The sequence below is a fragment of the Canis lupus genome, chromosome 17 (assembly GCF_011100685.1).
Source record: "Canis lupus familiaris isolate Mischka breed German Shepherd chromosome 17, alternate assembly UU_Cfam_GSD_1.0, whole genome shotgun sequence".
Taxonomy (NCBI): domain Eukaryota; kingdom Metazoa; phylum Chordata; class Mammalia; order Carnivora; family Canidae; genus Canis; species Canis lupus.
The window spans coordinates 40478251-40499105 of NC_049238.1; the positions used below are offsets into that span (position 1 = coordinate 40478251).

The window sequence follows — 20855 nt, forward strand, 5'->3', positions numbered from 1 at the left end:
GAGTAGAATTGTCTTTGGTTGAGTCTGAAATGGGAACTTTTAGCTGTGTCCTGCCCCTCCTCCTGCCCCATGGCAGGGTCTCCTTAGGGGCTTTTGAGCAGCTCACAGAAACCTGGAGGGTCTGCCCAGGACTTGTATGGGGCCAATAAGAAGTAGATGTGTTTATTCCTAACCCGGCTTAGGCTAAGCTTGATTGCCTGGGCTTGCAGTGCTGTGATCTTCCCTTCCTAGACTTTCTCATGCATGCATTCTCAGTCATTTCCAGGGCCCAGAAGATTTTGGGGTCTACTTAAAGAGCAGTGTGATGGTACTCAGGATGTGAGTCCTCCACCTTTGTTCCATTCTGTACCGCGGGTAGTGCAGGGGTAGGAGGGCTAAACGTTCCCAGGTTCCCTTGCTACTGTGACTGAGATTCTCCTAATGAGATAGACTTACGTGACTTGGAAGGTGATAGGAGACCTTTTTCTTCAGGTGTGGTGGCAGTTGTGTGTAGGCTCCAGCAGGCCCGAGTTTGTGCAGTGGCCCACCTCTGTACTTTCCTGTCCAGTTGCCCACTCCACAAGTGTGGTACAGTTGGGAGGCTGGCAGTTTCCTGCAGCTCTCTGACATTGACCTTGGATTACAGCTGCTGTGGTGCCTGATGTCAACCTCTGATTTCCACAGCTGCAGCTTTTCCCATGGCCTAGTAAGCACACCTGTTCCTACTTGGAAGGCCAAGAGTAGTTTCGGATTCCTGCTCTGAACTCTGAGGAGTACAAGTGCCCTCTGCTTCTCCAGTCTGTTTTTAACTTTTTTTTTTTTTTTTTTAAAGATTTTATTTATTCATGAGACACAGAGTGAGAGAGAGAGGCAGAAGGAGAAGCGGGCTCCATGCAGGGAGCCTGACATGGGACTCGATCCTGGGACTCCAGGATCACGCCCTGGGCCAAAGGCAGGTGCTAAACCACTGAGCCACCCAGGGATCCCTGTTTTTAACTTTGATTGGTATGGGGATGAAGTTGGAGGTAAAAGGGGAAGGTAGGATTACTGTGTCTGACCCAGTTCTTCCAGATTTCTGTAAGGGGGTGGTGTGGCTTTAGCCATTCTAGCTGGGTGATTCCCAGTTTCTTGGCTCCTGTTATGGCTGAGGAGGCAAGCAGACCCTTGTTGGCAGGGCTGACACAAGATGTTTGCCACAGTGCTGCTCAGTGCTGCTCTTTTTTTCTTTCTCTCTTTGTGTGTGAGAGACTGCTCCATTAAAAAAAAAAATTATTCATGAAAGACACAGAGAGAGAGAGAGAGAGTGGCAGAGACACAAGCAGGCTCCATGCAGGGAGCTCGACGTGGGACTCGATCCCAGGACCCCAGGATCACACTCTGGGCCAAAGGCAGGTGCTAAACCGCTGAGCCACCCAGGGATTCCCCTGAGGCTGCTCCATCGTAGTACTGGCCCAACAACCTCTGTCTTTAAGGTGGGACTAGCTTAGGTACACCTGGGTGAGACTTGGCTGCTTTTCACACAGGTTCATTCTAGAGTGGAAGGGAAAATTCTGTTCTTGGGTGGGACCAACCTGCACTTTAGTGTAGCACAGCAGGCTCTCCTAAAGATTGTAGTATGGCCCCTGGGATGGGGGAACAGGCACCATGGTGAAGCTTTTGTTGCCCAGCTGTTTGCTTATCAGCCTCCCATGTGTTGGACTTTGAGCCTTAATCCGGTCTAGAAATGGAAGCACCTGGGGCCATGTTGACAGGAGCATACACCAGGCCTTTTATATTAGAGGAGGAAGGAAGCCCATGTGGATAACGCATTGCTGAGTTCTGACTCACTCAGCTTACCCTCTTCACTCCCCCCAAGTTATTGATGGGAAGCTGTCTGGCTCTCACCTGGGGGTGGGGAGCAGGTTTAAGAGCTGAGTGCTGAACTCACTGCTGTTTTCACAGCAGATCTTGAATTACCAACAGGAAGAAACACTCAAACACTTTATTTTAGGTTAGAAAAGCCACACTACCTTTAATTCAGATCTGAAGTAAAGCTGTTTTGCTCACATATAAGTGAGCAGACCTTTGTCCTCCATCAAGAAAGATCTCTGGCCCGGTTCTTTTTTTGGGAGGTGGCAACTTCTCACTCATTTAGCTGGCAGAGCAAAGCTGATCCCTTGGCAATCCAGTAATCTTTGGACCGCTTGGAGGGTAAGAAGACGGTCACCACAAAGTTGGTTGAATGACCTAGTTGAGGATACAAGGGCACAAAGTTTGTTACTTAAAGAATAACCCCTTGATACCAAGAGCACTGTACTGGACGTTAAGACACCTGGTTTCAGACCTGACTCAGTCTCTAAGGATAATGGGCAAATAGTCTTCTATGGATTTCAATTTTGTGTTCTATAAGATGAAGATACCAGAACTAAGGGATCCTTTAGGACCTGTCAAGCTTCGATTTTGTGTAACTGAGGGAGCATTGCACTAGGATTTAGCCCTGAGCCTTTAGTGGGATTTGGGATGCAGTTGGTAGGTTGGGTGTCTACTCATTTGTCCGTCCGTCTGTCCATCTGTCCATCCATCCTTTGTTCCACCCTGCAGTTAGGCACTGGGGCTCCTGAAATGACTAAGCACAATTGTAGATATTTAGTCCTCAGCTCTGGGACATCTGAAGTAAGAGGTCACTTTTGTGCTTTTTTCATTGTGGAGTGTGTGAGAGGCCAGGACCAGTGTGAGAAGATGTTCTGCCCTAAAGGTGACACTGCCTTCATAGCAAACCCCATCTATCTGGACGTTGGGGAAGGTGCTGTGTCCTCAGCAGAGAACACACACATATAATTCCCTTTTCCGTACCTTTGTATGCCATACCCTGTGTGGTGCCTCGGCTGTGCTTGAGTGACATTTTATAGTACAAATGCAGCACACACACACATATATTTAACTGTTGGATTCAGGATTCAAATAAAGTGATGTGTCTTATTTTATCTTATTTTATTTTATTCTATTTTATTTGAGAGAGAGAATGAGTGGGTGTGGGGGGAGAGGGAGAGAGAGAATCCCAAGCAGGCTCTGCACCCAGCACAGAGCCCGATGTGGGGTTTGATCCCACAACCTGATCCAAAATCAAGAATTACCTGCACAACTGACTGAGCCACCCAGATGCCCCAGTAGTGTGTCTCTTACATCTCTTTCCATTGGAAGTCCCCACCCCCCACCTGGTTCCTTTTGGCCTTGTAATTATTGAAACAACCAGATTATTTGTCCTATAAAGTTTCCCAGAGTCTGGATTTTTGCTGACAGCATCCCTGTGGTGATTTTAAACCTGTTCCTCTATCCCTGTAAAGGGATGGTTAGATCTAGAGGCATGATCACATTCAGGTTTGAGTTTTTGGGGGCAAGAATACCTTGAATAGGTGGTAGAAGCACCTTAAGTCTGATTATCTTTCTTTGTTGCGATGCTAGCGGCTATTGATAATTATGACTTAGAGCCATTATTTCATTAGGGTTAATAATATTAAAATTTAGTGATGATTGAGTGTAAAGAATCCATCAGTGATTTATTTTTTGTATGTAGTATGACATAGGGTCTAAGTTTGGCATACCCAATTGTCTGAGCACCATTTGTGGAATAATTTCTCTTTTCCTGCCAATTTTCAAGCAGTATACACAGTGTGTTTCTGGGTCTATATCTAGGGCATTTGATCTGTTTGTTGAGTCTTGTGCCATTGCAAAATCATTTTAATTACTACCTTCTCTTGGTTCCTCTTGCCAAGAAGACAGAGTTCCTGTTGGAATTTTAGTCAATAATAAGACAACTGACTCTTAAAAAAGCGGGTGAAAGACGTGAACAGACAGTTCATCAAAGAAGATAGAAGTACCAGAAAAGATGACTAATATCATTAGCCATTAGGAAAGTGCAAAGTAAAACCACAAGAAGATGCCATTAATATTCTATCATCCAGCTGTCTATGTGACATCTAAAATTAAAAGGACTGGTTATCCTAAGTGGTAGTGAGGAGGTAGAGGAACTGGAACCCTTAAATGCCACTGGTGGGAGTTTTAAATGGTATGGCTGCTTTGAAAATAGTTTGGCCATTTCTTAAAAAGTAAAACACATACTTACCACACGATCCAGTCATTCCACTCCTAGATATTTATCCAAGGTAAATAATAGCATGTGTCCACGTAAGAATTTGTACACACCATTATTAATTTTTAATATGCTCTTAGATTTGTCATAGGAAGGAGAGATGAAGACGTGATGATAGGAGTGTCTATTTTATGGATGCCTGGGTGGCTCAGTTGGTTGGGTGTCTGCCTTCGACTCAGGTCATGGTCTTGGGGCCCTGGGACCGAGCCCTGAGTTGGGCTTCCTGCTCTGTGGGGAGCCTCCTTCTCCCTCTGCCCCTCCCCTGCTTGTGTTCCCTCTCTCTCTCTCAAATAAATAAAATCTTTTTTTAAAAAGTGTCTATTTTGGGCAGCCCGGGTGGTTCAGCGGTTAAGCGGTGCCTTTGGCCTGGGGTGTGATCCTGGAGACCTGGGATCGAGTCCCACGTCAGGCTCCCTGCATGGAGCCTGCTTCTCCCTCTACCTGTGTCTCTGCCTTTCTCTCCCTCTGTGTGTCTCATGAATAAATAAAATCTTAAAAAAGTGTCTATTTTAGTTCTATTCTGTATATTGCTGTTTGAGAACATACTTTATTTTTTAATGAGACAAGACAGTTACTGCTAATGAGATTGACATGTCACTTTTTAAAAAATATTTTATTTATTTATTCATCAGAGACAGAGAGAGAGAGAGAGAGGGGGGGGGGTGGGGCAGAGACACAGGGAGAAGAAGAAGCAGGCTCCATGCAGGGAGCTTGACGTGGGACTCGATCCCAGGTCTCCAGAATCAGGTCCTGGGCCAAAGGTGGTGCTAAACCATTGAACCACCTGGCTACCCTGAGAACATCCTTTAATTGAAAATTTTATCAGAAAAATATTTATCAGTATCTTATCAGTATCTATATTCTCCACTGAAATGAGAAAATTTTTTAGTTTTTTCTATCCTGCCCGCTTTCCCATATTTCTGTCATCTACAAATTTAGTTTCATGTTATTATTAAAATCATCTTTATGGTCAAACTATTATGATTTAAGTGTGTGTGTGTTTTAAACAGAGGGTCAGTGGTGATTAACTTAGAGCCATTGTATGTCCAAAAATAGGTTTATTACTCCTTCCCTTTTGGATGATAATTTGGTTGCATCTGTTGTAGTTCTGGTTCAAGGTTGCTTTTCCTCAGCCTTTAAAAAGTTGTTTGTCTATTATGTTTTTTATGTGCTCTGTGGATAAAGAGAGATGCCTGAGGTCAATCTGATTCTCATTCTCGGGAATTTTAGTTTCAGTGTATTAATACATTTTATCTTGTTGCTCTGAGTGTTTTTTTTTTTTTTAATCTCTGATAGTCTTAAGTATCACTTTGATATGTCTTAAAATTTAATTCTTTGTTGTGTGCTTTCAAGAGTCATTCCTACCACTTTGTGAGATCTTGTGATCTGAGAACTCAAGTGTTTGTTCAGTTCTGGAAAATTATCAGCCATTACTATCCCTCTTTTATTCTCTTTCTCCTTCCAGATTGCCTACTAGATTAATACTGGAAGACCTGGCTCCTTTCATTAGGATACTTTTTAAAAAAAAACATGTTGCTGTATTGCAAGGGATTCCCTGCTCACTCCTTAGGTGTGTCATCGCTGAGTATGGGCGGTTCTTCAGCTTCTCTGTCCATATTGCTTTCTACTTGGCTTCCTTTGTTCAGGGCTGCATCTTAGTTTCAGGCCCACTTCATCCCCCTTTTTGCAACATGGCATTCCATTTTTGGTTTATTTTCAAATCTGTTTTCTATGATGAGTCTCAGTGCCTTTGGTGGAAGAGATTTTTGTGTGTACAGAGGCCATCATTGGGAATGACTTCTCAAATTAGAAGTCATTGCTCAATAAGCTCTATTTTCTACCTATTAGACTAATAGAAGAAAGCATTAATTTTATGTCAGTCCATACTCAAGAGTTAAAAGTGAAGAGAATTTATAACATTTATAGATTAGTATGTTATAACTGGCCTCATTTTAAGCCTTGCTAATTGGTTTAAGATCTCTCCTTGCACAGTATAGCTTTTTTTTTGGACTTCCGTAGTTTGCGTTTTGTCATCATTTGGACCAATCTTAGCACGTCCTTACCTGTGGTTGAGAGTGTTCCTGCCCGGGCCCCTGTCTTATAAAGTGGGGAGTGGTAAAGTGTTGGGTTTGGCACATAATTTTGTCGAGGCTCAAAATGCACCACAGGCAGCATTGGATTCATTTGTCCTGGCAATGCATCCTCTATCACCATCTCCACATTGTCCCATCGAGAAGCATCCATGAACATTCCATGAACAAGAACACCATCTTCAGGAGACGGCAACTGAAAGATAGCCAGAAGTTTAAAGGTGAGAAGAGGAGAAGGGGATTAGCTGTTGTGGGCCATTTTCTGAGTCCCACATCCTTACCAGTTAATTCTAAGAATCACTCTACAGATTGCTGTTATTCTCACATTTTAGAGAGGAGAATACCAAGGCTCAGAAAGGTAAAATAACATACACCTTAGACACCAAATCTCATATTTTCCACACTCCACCAGGATCTCTAATAGGGGATACCATGTATGGGCTTCAGACTGTCTGATATGGTGCTATGACTTTCTCCTTCTCATGGGAAGCAGATGGGATAGGAGGGCTGTGACTATCATGTTCTTTTTAGCAAGGTGTTTTAAGGGTCTGGGTGCCCTCTTAAAGATAGATTACGTATCTGTAATAACATTGTAGAGCACCAATGGAAAGTTCCTTTTTTTGTTTTCAGAAATTATGCTAGATTTTTAACGTTTCTCTTAAAGCAGGGGGTGGGGGGCGACAGAGAAAAACTGTGCCCCTTCGTAGCCATAATTGGATGCCAGCACTTGTGTGCAGTTTCCGCCAGTTGTAGCCTTCTGTGTCATCCTTCCTCAAACACTGAGTGAATTTGGCCACTTGCAGAGCCAGTTATCTTTTGGATCATTGGAGCTTCACACCTGCAGGCAGACGACCAAGCTATTTGGACATAGATAGTATATTTTTATCATGAATAAAAGAACGGTAAGCTCTTTGCCTGATCTTTACTTTCCAGCATCCTGAACTTGGTCTCTTGGACAGGCAGGGTGGGGCAGGCCTTCCTGTTTTGTGGGCGGCTGTGTACACTTAGGTAGGTTTGCCTTTGTAGGGGCTGAAACCATCCTGCTGTGCACTTGCCAGGCCATGTGTGGGAGCCACTTGGGCATCTACCCAGAGGAAGAGTGTTTTCCTTTTCCTAAACAGCACAAAGGTGGCAAACGGGTTGATAGTGGCCCTGCTTACTTATAACAGAACTAAAGCTGTCTCAGCACAGTCTCTTGCAGACATTTGCTGGGAGGACCAGGAGTTGGGCAGAGATTCTAAGGCATTGTCATGGCTCAGTGCCTGTGATCTAAGTGGAGATGTGGTGTGGATGGGGGCCAGGTGGAGGGACAGAGGTCCTGGTGGTCACTGTAAACTTCTGTCAGAGTCAGCGTTATATGGCAGGTAGAAATGTTCCTGGCACCGAGCAGAGCCGGCATCCTGGATGACCCTGGCGAGAGCTTTAATGTGGGTGTTGTTTTGCCTTCCTCGGTCCTCAGTTATTCCTGATATGGGCCTGGGACAACTTCCTGGCTAAGAAGGGGCTCAAAATAATGAGTGCAACTCCTGATTTAATTTCTCTTTAAAAAGTATTTTGATGCTAAAATGTATTTCCTTAAAAATATAACCCTTTTATTGTCATTTTAAATACAGGTAAGGAAGAGGCATGGGATATTATAGTATTTCATAAGTAAGCCATGAATATTGGATCAGTTTGGTCTTTGTAAGTTTTTGCTTGTGAGAGCAAAGCATAGATCAATCAGATCTGAGTGGAATGGATAGAATTATGCAGGAGCAATTTCTACTAACTGATGCCAGGATATTTTAAGGAAAGTTTGGTAAAGCCATTTACCACAATTATGCTGATTGGTAAGTGAACACTTTCTTGGAAAAAGCAATCTGGAGCAGGTCTTTGATTATATTTATAAGGCTCACTAGTGTGGATAGATGCTTTGAGGCAGAGCTCCACTCCCCCATCAGTATTTTCTCAGTGCATCAAAGCTGGGCAGCTCAGGTTGGCAGGAGTGGGTCTCATCCCTGGCTGTACACTGAAATCACCAGAGGAGCTTTGGAAAATAATGATGCCTAATGAAATTGGGGTGATTTTGATGTAACTGCAGTGTAGTCTGGGCACTGGGAGTTTTAAAAAGCTCCACAGGTGATTCTAACCTGCAGTCAAGGTTGAAAATTATTCTAGAGCAGTGTTTTTCAAACTTTAGTGAGCTAAGAACCCCATGTAGGACTTGTTACAGTATAGATTTCTGGGTCCCAGCCCTGAGTTTCTGATTTAGTAGATCTAGAATGGGTCCTTGGAATCTGCATTTCTAATAAGTTCCCAGGTGATGCCAGTGCTCCTGGTATTGGAACCATACTTTGAGAACTTATGCTCTAGCAGGAGTAAACTATGTAAGCAGGGTTTAAACTGCTTTCTTAGTGCATTCCTATTAGTTACATCATGCATTTATGGTTCAATAATGTATGAAGTTAGTATATCACTTCTGCTAGGAGGCAGTTGAAAGAATGGTAAATAAATTCAGCCTATAATAATATTTATTGTAGGAACATTATGTGCTGGTTCATTTACACTGCATTACAATTTTGAGGTTGGTGCTATCAGCCCCATTTTACAGATGAGAATGCTGAGATGCAGATGTGTTAGTCATTGCTCTAGCACACAGATGGCAAAGGGGAAAGTCAGAATTTAACTTCAGGCCTGCCTGATTCTAAAACCTTTGTTTTTAACATGTTGCTAAAATCCTTATATATTTAACCTCTTTACCCATAAGAAGAGAAAGTTGCTATAGGTATCAAAAAAAAAAACAAAAAAAACAAAAAAAAAACAGTGTTACTTAAAAAAAAAAAAAAAATCTCTACAAATCAGACTAAACAGTTCCCATGTAGGCATTGGTAGACTGGGGAGTTTGTTTGAGGGCTGTGAATCTTGTCCTGCTTCTCATGCTCCTGCATGTGGGAGCAGCAGGGCAGGGGAGGTTGGCTGAGATGTCAAATGACAGTGGGACAGAGCTGCTTTGCTGTAACAGTAGTCTGGGGACAATACCTCCAAGTCCATGGGCAGTTCTTGTCCAAACTGCACTGTCCTGGCAGCTTCTATAACTGCTGCTTGATCTCGATAGGTAGGAATGATGTTGTAGTTGAAACTCAGCTCATCTATAGGCAAATTGTATTTCCGAGCATGATTTTGAAGAGTTCCTGAAATATGAAAACCAGAAATCTGGGTCCTTCAAACAGCTGCCGCTTCTCAAACATGGTCTCCGCTTGCCTCAATTAGACTGCTCTAGCATTTGAGAGTTTCCTCTCCATCTTGAAGTCTCAACCATTAGTACCTTATTCTGGATTTGTTCATGAGAGAGGAAGCCTGAGGGGATGTTGGGAGGGGTGGAGCCATGGCAGGGCTCGGAAGAGGGAAGTAGGCCACGTCTCCAGTGCACTGCTCTGCAGTGAGGGAGATAAGCCAGTGCAGGAGTTCTAGAGCCCAATCTCTCTAACTTCAGAATCCTGCTCAGCTTGTCTTGCATGGGCTTGTTATAAGGGATTCAGAACAAGACAGATTCTAAAGACAGATTAAGGACTCTAGCTGGAGTGAGGGCTAAATGGAAGGGCTGATGGAAGGACGGAAGGAATATTTTGTAGAGGGAAGGGAGCTGTTCTGAGGTGGGGCTGGAGTAGGTGGCAAGCTGGTGGTGCCTTTGAGCCTGGGTTGCAAGGGGAATGGGGTATGCTGTGGACATTCACAGCAGCAGCAGTGCTCACACTGGCATGGCGGAGAGAGGCAGGGATTAGGTTGTAGGGGAACATCTGCTATTTCTGCCATCCTTTTCCCCAGCAAGTGAGGAAGAGCAGAGCCTCACTGAACTGCCCTATAATCAACTATCCACGGTTAGGTCATTAACAGTCATGCCTTTTCCCCAATTCCTGGAAACCCAGTATGTGACAAATCATGGTGTTTTCTGTGGGCTTTTTCTGGGGAAAGCATTGTTAATTACCTGTTAGAAATCCTTGAGGAAAGAAGAAACCAGAGATCCAGAAGGACTTAGGCTGCCCTCTTTTGAGCCACAACTAAAGGAGAAACATTATATCATAATGTATTGTTTTTCTGTAATGGAGTTTGTTATTTAAATCAAAGCCATATTTTGGAGGGCCTCTCAGGAGACAGAAGTTCAACGAGCTGAGTTGGTCACCAGCCCCATTCTCACTGCCTGCGTGTCCCCCTTCCTCACCCAGCAGCCTGACTATAGGTCCAGAACCTGGTTATTATAGGGGCTGTGGAAGACGGTAGACCACAGCAAGGTCACACCTGGCAGTTTGGACTCCTGTCAGATTGGTTCTGGACCTCACAGTGGGGTCCCAGGAACTAGATCTGAAAACAAAACAGGATGTGGGGATAAGGGCCCAGGGCAAAGTACATTGTAACGAGCATGGCTTTCAAATTGATTGAAGTTTCTTTGGGCTTAGATGATCCCTCAACAGTTGTTAGTGTTTTCGTTAGCTAGGGCTTCCTAAGGACCTTGAGGTCTACCATGGTCATCAAACCCCAAAGAAGTGACTTTTCTTACATCCACAAATGCAGTCCTCAGGATAAGGTCTTTGACCCATGATCCCAGAGGCTTCAGGGATGGGTAGGCTGTGCTGGACCAGAGAGAAGGAACCTGGTTGTTGAGGAAACTGTTGTATACCTTCTCCATTTCCTCAGACATCACTACAAGGCCAGCAATGGCTTTGTTGAGTGTTTCCAGAGAAGTCTGAAAGAACAAGAACAGGGGTGGGGAGAGGGTGCCTTTCACAGATGTAATCATCAAGTGAGTGCCACTTCTTTGTGGTGGCAGGTACTGCCTTTGGTTGAAGGGGCCCCTTGCTGGGTTCCACCCTCTCTGCACCTGTCTGCTGGGCCACACCCTCTAGTCTTTCATCCATGTTTACAACACATGACTATAGGGGTGTGAGACCTGGGGTGGGGAGCTGTTCAGGTGGTTAATAGTAGAATCCAATGAAGTGGGAAGAGGGGAAGGAGGAGAAATAGCCCTTGAAGCCTAGAGAAGTGGTTTCAAGAAATGCCACTGAATAGCTCTCCTTCGGGCTAAAGAAAAATGGGCCTGATGATTAGTTATTTGGGAACCATGGTGGTGGCGATGAGAACTACCTCATGCCACTGGCTAACTCTGCCCAGGGGCTGCCCATGGCCTCTGAAGTTATAGCAGAGAGGGAAGATTCTTAGATAAGACCAGTCTTTCTCAGTTGGTACCAGAGAGAGTCTCCTTGAACTGGAAACACTTCCTTAAGACATTCCCCTTTCCCTCCTCCCCTCAGCACAACAGAAATCAGAGGCAGGCAGTAGTCCTGGAAGGTGCCGGGCTGGCAGCAGCTATGAGAAATACAGGGTAATATTTGCCGCGTGGCTAAAGATGAAGGCAGGGCATATAGATTGGTATGGCCTGTGTGGGTTCCAGTTTTGTGAAAACTACTGCCATCTACTGGGAAGATATTATAGAAAGATGTTAGAGGCCAAATTTATGTTGATTTCAAAAAACAAAATAAGGTCCAGGACCATATAATTCTGGAGATAGGCCACATGTGGATGAACAAGGTTAGTCAGCCTTCCTACCCACCTCCCTGCCTCTCTTCGCAAGAGGCAGTGGTATGAAAACATAGAGTTTTAGTTAGATCGCCCTTAGGATGTGAGGAGCCCTTTGCTGCATCAGAGGGCAAGGAGGCTCTCGGCTAGAGCCAAGGCCGTATACCACCTTAGATACCGAAAATGGAAGAAGGAACAGAAGACTTGCATAAAATGCTGGGAGAATGCTTAAGTTGCAGAGGGGGATTAGACAGGTAGGGTCTTCTAGGTCTGCTTAAAATAGATGTCACCTTGTGGCCGAATCTCCCAGAGGAGGCAGTTAACACATGCTGTGTGCAGGGGGAGAAAGCACCCTTCCCAATGTTCTCTGTGGTGAGAAGCCTGACTGACAGGGTGGCCTCGTCTCTCCCAGGAACTGCCCTGTCTCATAGTTCTAACTAAAGGGAGGAGAATGGGCTCCCCTGGGTGCCCCTACCTTCCTTCCCCTTTCTTATTGCTACCATGGTGAAGTGAAGGTGAGGCTGAGACAGAGTCAGGGCAGGACTGGGCAGAGGTAGGGGTGGGGGGTGGCAGTGAGGGTCCACCACCCCTGCCTCAGATAGGAGTGCTCTGCTGACTCCCCATTGCCTTGCAGGCTGCTGCTTCCTGGACTCCTCACTCTTCCCCTTCCTGTAGGAGAATTCCTCCATTATTGGGAGAGTGATGTTTGACCAGAAGGGTCCATGAGGAGATTTGAGAGCCACTCTCATTCACTCGTGCATTCAAATATTCGTAAAGATTTAGTATATGTTAGGGACTAGGGAAACAAAGATGACTACTATACTAGTTTCCTTTTCTTCAAGAAGTTCATTGTCTAATGGGGGAGCCATCCTTGTGGAGGGGTAATTACAAAGTAATGTGCAAGGTACAGTGATAGACACCTGAAATGAAGGAGCGGTGAGGGGCTTGTAAGTTATCTGATGGTGGAGGGACAGGCTGGTGTGTCAGGAAGATTTTTTGGAGGAAGCAACATTTGGATTTGTTCATCTTCAGGGAGGTGAAAAGGTCATGATGTGGAGGAGGCGAAAATGAGCAGCATCAATGTCTGTCCTCTGAATAGTGGTACTCCCTTAATTTTAGCTGGGCACATAGCAATCCGATATAGAGACTATATTTCCCTCCACCCTTGCAGCTGGTGTATGGCCATGTTACCAAATTTTGGCTAATAGGGTACAAGCAAAAAAAAAAAATGTATGCAATTTCTGGGTCGTATTTTTATGCAGAACATGCTTTTTCTCAGCCTTTTTTTCCCCTGTCCCCTGGCTAGCCAAAGGGGACAATAGGAGCAGCCACCATAGGCTCAGAGATACAAGCTATCTGTTGAGGCTGAAGAGCCAGCCCTCCAGCTGGGATCCCTAGATGAGCTCATAAAGCAAGATTAACTACCCGTCCTATAGGGATTCCTCTGGGCTGTTAGCTGAGATGGAAGTGAATTTTTATCTTGTTTGATCATTGTATTTGGAGGTCTTTATCATAGTAGTTTAATCTCTATCCTGGCTTTTTCAGTAGTGATAAGCCCTGAGCTGACCACCTGGCCTGCAGACCCGGGTATACAGCTGATTAGATACATCGAGATAGGGTAACAAGGACACTGGGATCTGCAGCATATACTGATGGAGGCATTATTAGAGAAGGGGAACAGACTTGTCAGATGAGGGTCAATTCAATTTTAGACTAGTTGTGTTTGAAGAGTTGTTAGTATATCCAAACAGAAATGTGGAAGGAGTGGAAATGGAAAATTCTTATGACAACAGGCTTCTCTACAAAGCTTTGGTACCCAGCAGCTGTGCTGGCAGCGAGCGCTCATACATGTATTAACTTCAGTAGCCTGTTAAAGCGGTCCACTTCTTGTCCAAGAACGGTAGTCAAGGAGTTAAGGCGTCCTTGAGGATCCTTTACGAAAAGGCTCTCAGATGCAGTCTCCATTTCTAGTGTTTCTGAAACACACACAGCTGATTCCTCAGATTGATTATCACCGATTTCTGTCCTCATAACATTGCTACTGTAATGCACTTACCTTAACTTTTACAAAACCAGCTTCGTGTCTGGGCCTCGGCTGAATGGGGGTCAGGCCATGCAGACCTTGGTGGCAAATGCCAGCAGGACAAGCAGCTACCTGGTAGATGAGGGCCATCCCTGAGACCAGAGGTGCTAGGGACCCTGAGTCGTCTCTGCCATGCAGGTATGGACCCCCCCCTCTTCCCTGCATGCCTGCATCGCATCTCAGAGATGAGGGGTTTGGGGGGGTGGAGAACGAGGGATGAGGCAAATGTAGCATTTTTCTTGTTACTGAGCATTATTCAGAGGGACTTACTCAGTTATTAGACCCATGGTTCAAGCTGAATCGAAAGTTTTGCTCTTTCTTTTCTCTACAGGCTAGCAAATGGAGGCTCACATGAGCTATAAAAAAATGAAGGACCAGCATTTTCCCTGCATGTCTGAGTAAGGTGTTAGTGAGTGGCTCTGAAGTACATGTACCAAATTCCTTCTGAATTCACATTTTCACTGCTCTAGAAGAATCATACAGCAGTGTGGCTTGGTCTAGGCTCAGGTCCCCAGTGCTGTGCTTACGTGTCCCCGGTCTCCTATTAGCTCCTCACAGGCTATTCCAAACCCTCACTTCTTTTATTGAACTAGTCATATCCCTGTTCCCTTAGCTTCAGCAGATTGCATCATTTATTTCACACTGAAAGGATAAGCCTTATTAAGCTCGGAGAGAAAAATATGGGTGTCAGTGGAACTCCGTGAACCGAATACACGGTATTCCAGCCAGCTATCTGCCTAGGCATCCCTTTCTACCCAGCCCTCCATCTTATATTTGTTAAAAATTGCTTCCTAAACTAAGTTTACATCAACATCAACAGACCCCTCTACTCAGGAGGCATTCTTTTGAGGGCCTGTCTTGGGAGGAGTTGACTTGCTTCCGAGGTCACACAGGGCTTTTCTTCTGGGGGTCTTGGGAGGATTGGCAAGATTGTCTGTGGTATGGTGACATAATAAGAAATATATATTTTGGTCTTTGTCCCTGGTTCATTCTGGCTGGAGCCCCCAAAACCTTTGTAATTTCCTAAGTAATAAGAGTGATAGGAGCATCATTTCTTTTTTCATTTTTAATATTTGGGTTTGGCCCCGGCTCATGAAATAGCTTCTGAGTGTTAAAGGTAAAAGGAGCATCTTTCATTATTCATAACATAAACCTGAGTTTTTGTTAATGAGGTGGCTTTGGAAAGCCTGTAAGGGTAGGGGGCTTGTTGTCAGGGGGACCAACCATGTGATTAGACTGTTGGAACTTTCAACAGTTCCGACTGACCTCTTGGGAGAAGGGAGAGGGGCTAGAGATTGAGTTAATCACTAATGGCTAACAGTTTAATCAATCCTGTCTAATAATGAAGCCTCCATAAAAACCGTAACTGGAGGGGTTTGGAGAGCTTCCATGTGCTAGAAGGGCAGTGCACCCTAACTCCGTGGAGACAGAAGCTCCTGCACTTGGACTCTTCTAGACCTTGTCCTGTACATCTCTTCTTGTGGTTGTTTATCTGTACCTTTATTATTTATATGTAAATATTTTCCCCTGAGTTTTGTGAACCATTCTAGCAAATTATAAACCTAAGAAGGGTGCTGTGGGAACCCGAAAATTATTGCCAGTTGGTCAGAGGTATAGGCCACAACTTGGGACTTGAGATTAGCATCTGAAGTGGAGGGCAGGTTTGTGGGATTGAGCCCTTAACCTGTGGGGTCTGTGCTAACCCTGGTTGGTTAGCATCGTAGTTGGACTCTAGGATACTCAGTTGGTGTCCAGAGATTTGGAGAACTGCTTAATGTAAGGGAAAAGCCCATGTTTGGTGTCAAAAGTGTGAGAAAGAAGCAGTTTACTTTTATAATACACTAAGAAATGTAAATCTACAGTCATTCTAAGAAAAGTGTGAAAGTAGATCTTTCATCAATTGGGAAGATTCCTTAACTCACCAGAAAACAAAGTGATATTAATTTAGCCATTTTTCTTGAATCTAGAAAAAAAATGAAACAGATTCTAGAGCAGGGCTGTCTAATGGAACATTTTACAATAATGGAAATGTTTTCTGTGTTGTCCAATATAGTAGCACTCAAAATGTGGCTAGTGCACCTGAGGATATGAATTTTAAATTTTACTTATTATATTTAAGTAGCCACATGTGGCTAGTGGCTACTCTCTTGGGCAGCACAGGTCTAGAGACACTAGGAAGCTCAAGAAAAAGTCTGTTAAAGTTACATGGGGCTAGAAACCAACTTGCTCCTAATGCTTCCGGCAGTTCGGTTGTTGAGGTGCTCATGGCCTCCAGTCTATAAGTGGAGAGCTCCATGTCAGAAGTGCTTGCTACAGGGGATCCCTGGGTGGCTCAGTGGTTTAGCGCCTGCCTTTGGCCCAGGGTGCGATCCTGGAGTCCCGGGATCAAGTCCCACGTCAGGCTCCCAGCATGGAGCCTGCTTCTCCCTCTTCCTGTGTCTCTGCCTCTCTCTCTTTCTCTCTATGTCTATCATAAATAAATAAATAAATAAATAAATAAATAAATAAATAAATAAATAAATCTAAAAAAAAAAAAAGAAGTGCTCTCTACATAAACAAAGGTGTATATAATAAAGCAGATTTGGAGACCTGCTCATCACTCAGCTTTCTGAGTTTATTCCTTAAAGTTATGATATACAGAAGCCAGGGATTATTTATTACCTGGAACTCTGGTCTGGACTGAAGCAACAAGTTCTTGGACAATTTCATCATTGCTTTTTCCCTCTCCACCAGAAGATGACCTTGGCTGAACCTCAAGTATGGTGTTGATTAAAGTGTTGGTCTCTTTGTACTGTAATGGTAGGAAGGGACAGAACAGTGAAGACTCAGATTCTTAGAAAATAATTTGCAGCACAGTTTACTTATAAAAATAATGGCAATTGTCAAAAAAGAAATTTTTTTTTAATTTTTTTTTATTTATTCATGATAGTCACAGAGAGAGAGAGAGAGAGAGGCAGAGACACAGGCAGAGGGAGAAGCAGGCTCCATGCACCGGAAGCCCGACGTGGGATTCGATCCCGGGTCTCCAGGATCGCGCCCTGGGCCAAAGGCAGGCGCCAAACCGCTGCGCCACCCAGGGATCCCAAAAAAGAAATTTTTATGTTGAAGATAGAATTGGTAAAATGTGCTCATTGGAAATGCACAGTACAGGTGACCCTTGAACAATGCAGGGGTAAGGAGGATTGCCCCTCCTGGTCACATAGTCGAAAATCCATGTATAACTTGATTCTTCAAAAACATAACCACTGGGGGATTTTTGGGTGGCTCAGCGGTTTGGCGCCTGCCTTCGGCCCAGGGTGTGATCCTGGAGTCCCGAGATTGAGTCCCACATCGGGCTCCCTGCATGGAACCTGCTTCTCCCTCTGCTTGTGTCTCTGCCTCTCTGTCTCTCTCTGTGTCTGTCATGAATAAATAAATAAAATCTTTTTTAAAAAAAAACAAACATAACCACTAATAGCCTACTGTTGATAAGAAGCCTTAGCAATAACAGTTGATTAACACACATTTTGTATATGTATTATATGCTATATTCTTAAAGTAAGCTGAAAAAAAGAAAATGTTAGTAAGAAAATCATATGGACACCTGGGTGGCTCAATCGGGTATGCATCTGCTTTGGGCTCAAGTCATACTCCCAGGGTCCCTGTTCAGCAGGGAATCTGCTTCTCTCCCTTCTGTGCTCCTACCCCACTCAAATAAATAAAATCTTAAAAGAAAATAAGAGAAAATACATTTATAGTACTGTATTTATTGAAAAAAAAACGTGTACAAATGAACACATGGTTCAAACCTGTGCTGTACAAGGGTCATTGTACATGGTGGTCAGTTATATTTAAACATTTTTGGTTGAACAATAATGTGAATGTTCTTAATGCCACCAAACTGTATACTTAAAAATGGCTAAAGGGTAAGTTTTATGTTATATATATTTAACCCTAATAAAATTGATTTTTTTTAGCTAATCATTTAAAAGTTTATAAAAATGAAGAAGCAATAATGAGAATGCTCTTTTGAAACATGCTTTTATTTAAATGACTTTTTTCTTTTTTTCTAAAGATTTTATTTATTTATTCATGAGAAACACACAGAGAGAGAGGCAGAGACATAGGCAGAGTGAGAAGCAGGCTCCATGCAGGAAGCCCAATGCAGGGCTTGATCCCGGGACCCCAGGATCATACCCTGAGCCAAAGGCTCAACCGCCCAGCCACCCAGGTGTCCCAGTGACTTTTTTTTTCAATTAGAGAAGTAGTATGGCTTATTATAGAAAATTTAGAAAATACAGAAAAGCATAAAAAAATATTCTTGGGATGCTTGGGTGGCTTACCCATTGAGCGCTGCCTTTGGCTCAGGGTGTGATCCTGGGGTCCTGGGATGGAGTCCCACATTGGCCTCCTCATAGGGAGTCTGCTTCTGCCTCTGCCTATATTTCTGCCTCTCTCTCTGTGTCTCTCATGAATAAATAAATAAAATCTTAAAAAAAAATTTGTGATCCTGCTTTCCAGAGATATTTGTAACTGTATCCCCAGTTGGACATTTTCTCTTTTATGTGCATCTAATTTAAAAAAAATGAGCACATACAATTTTTGTAGTATTCATTCTTTTTCAATTTCATGAATATTTTTCTCATATCACTGAAAATCTTCACGAATCATGCTTTAAATGACTGTGTGATACTTGGTGGTATGAATGCATCATAATAGAGTTATTAATCTACTTTTTTTTGACATTTCTTGTTTTTTGATCTTGTAGAACTCTGTGAATAGAGTATCTATAATGAATCTCATCCACTATATTTGAAATTCTTTAAATGATATATTCCAAAAGAATATATTTAAACTGGATATTTTTACATTGATTTCTAAAAGCACTGTACTGATTTATACTCCCAATAGTAGTGTTTCAGAGGACCTATCTTTATCTTTGCAAGAATTAATATCTTTGCTTAAAAAATCTTAAAAAAGGGCAGAGGGAGAGGGAGAAGCAGACTCCCTGCTGAGCAGGGAGCCCCATGTTGGGCTCTATCACAGGACCCTGAGATCATGACCTGAGCTGAAGGCAGATGCTTAACCAGTTGAGCCACTCAGGCACCCCTGAATTCTATTTTTAATTTTTTTGAGGAATCCTATCCTGTTTTCCTCAGTGGCTGTAGCACTTTATGTCCCCACCAACAGTACACAAGGATTCCAATTTCTCCACATCCTTACCAACACTTGTTTTGTTATTTTGATAGTAGCTATCCTAATGGGTGTGATGTTGTATCTCATTGCAGTTTTGATTTGCATTTAACTATGATTGGTGATGTCAAGCATCTTTTCATGTGCTTATTGACTGTAGATCATCTTTGGAGAAATGTTTACTAAGTCCTTGCCCATCTTTGAATCAGGTTGTTTGTTTTTTGTTGTTGTTGAGTTTTAGGAGTTCTCTAATATTCTGGATATCAACCCCTTATCAGGTGTAGGATTTGCAAATATTTTCTCCTATTCTGTAGGTTACTTTTTTACTCTGTTTATAGTCTTTTTTTTGATAGTGTCTTTAAATGTAGAAAATTAAGAACTTTTTATGAAATCCAATTTGTCTGTTCTTTCTTTTGTTACTTGTTTTTATGGTGTCATGGTCAAAAAATCATTGCAAAAAAAAAATCATTGCCAAATTCAAGGTCATGAAGCTTTTCTTTCTTTTCTTTTCTTTTTTTTTTTTAATTAAGCTTTTTTCCTATGTTTTCTTCTAAGAGTTTTATTGTTTTAGGACTTACATTTGGATCTTTTTCCATCAAGTTAATTTTGCATATGGTGTTAGTTAAGGGTCCTACTTTATTCTTTTGCATCCAGTTCTTTCAGCAACATTTGGTGAAAAGATTGTGCTTTCCCCTTGTCAGAAATCATTTGATCATTTATGTGAAGGTTTATTTCTGGACTCTTTTGTTCTATTCCATTGGTCTATATGTCTGTCTTTCTGCCAGTTCTCCCCTGTTTTGCTTACTATAAAGTTTTATTGATTTCTAACTTTATTTCATTGTGGTTAGAGAAGATACTTTGTATGATATCTATCTTTTAAAACCTATTATTACTTTAAATTGTGGTCTCACATGTGGTCTCTCCTAGGAAATGTTCCACATGTGGATAGTTAACTTTTTCTCAGGTTTCTTTTTTGTTGTTTCAAAAATGTTTTGCTTGGTCATGTCTTTTAATTTTCTCATGATGTTTTTCATATAGTAACATCTATTGGCTTTTTCTAATTTGATTTATTTTCTGTTGCTTTTTGGTGCTTAGAAATTCCTATTCTAAGGTTAGCTAAATATTCTGATTTTTTTCTAGATTTTTTTCTATTCAGAAACATAGGATCTTTTTCATTTATTTGTTGGAAACCTTATGTACTTTTCACACAGGTCTTGGGAAGGTAATTCTTTTAGTTCTTCATGTTTAGATGCCTTTGCAAGAATATATCTGGAATGGGTGATGGGATGTTCTGTGATATTGTCTAAGATCTTCCAAATCTATCCTTCATCAATCTCTAGTCCTTGGCTTTGAAACCTCAGTCATAACACTTATCATATACTTACCTGAGAGAGGGGCTCAGAACTTGGGATTTTAGATCTTGATTGTTAAAATTATATTTTACATGATAGACATTCTTTCAGATATGACTTTTGACATATTCATTAGGCCCTAAATACATATATGAAATATTTACTTAATGCTATAGTTAAATAGTTTGGTGTCCTTGCTTAGTGCCAGCCATTAATATGACTTTTTCTATTTTAGTTCTTGACTTCTTGATTGGATGAAAGAGTCCTGAGACATTTAGTACAGCCAGTCTGGTATTATTTCCTATGATAGTAACTGACTTAGATACAGTGAGCAACCATTTACAGTTCTCTTCTCCTAGCAAAGATTACGCTTTCTTGTACACTTGCAGATAGGTGGGCCATGTGACTAATCTGGCCAATGAAAGGTGGACTGTGTATCTGAGGTAGTGAAAAGCCTATGAATAATTCTCTAGTCTTTCTCTTCCTATGCTGCTATGAAT

At 42.6% G+C, this 20855-nt stretch overlaps 2 protein-coding genes across 2 annotated transcripts in view; one reads left to right on the plus strand and one right to left on the minus strand.

The window, feature by feature from the left end:
* TRABD2A (TraB domain containing 2A) overlaps positions 1–20855 on the plus strand; it is a 109656-nt gene that overhangs the window by 51437 nt on the left and 37364 nt on the right. The window lies entirely within an intron of this gene.
* Positions 1957–20855, minus strand: part of DNAH6 (dynein axonemal heavy chain 6) — a 234851-nt gene continuing 215952 nt past the window's right edge. Inside the window, exons 73-79 of the mRNA XM_038561598.1 lie at positions 16493–16622; positions 13597–13724; positions 10733–10918; positions 10163–10235; positions 9217–9368; positions 6172–6394; positions 1957–2205 (exon numbers count right to left, since the gene is read on the minus strand). Of these exons, the coding sequence (XP_038417526.1) occupies positions 2102–2205; positions 6172–6394; positions 9217–9368; positions 10163–10235; positions 10733–10918; positions 13597–13724; positions 16493–16622 (996 nt within the window). The 3' untranslated portion in view covers positions 1957–2101. The remainder of the gene's footprint in view (positions 2206–6171; positions 6395–9216; positions 9369–10162; positions 10236–10732; positions 10919–13596; positions 13725–16492; positions 16623–20855) is intronic.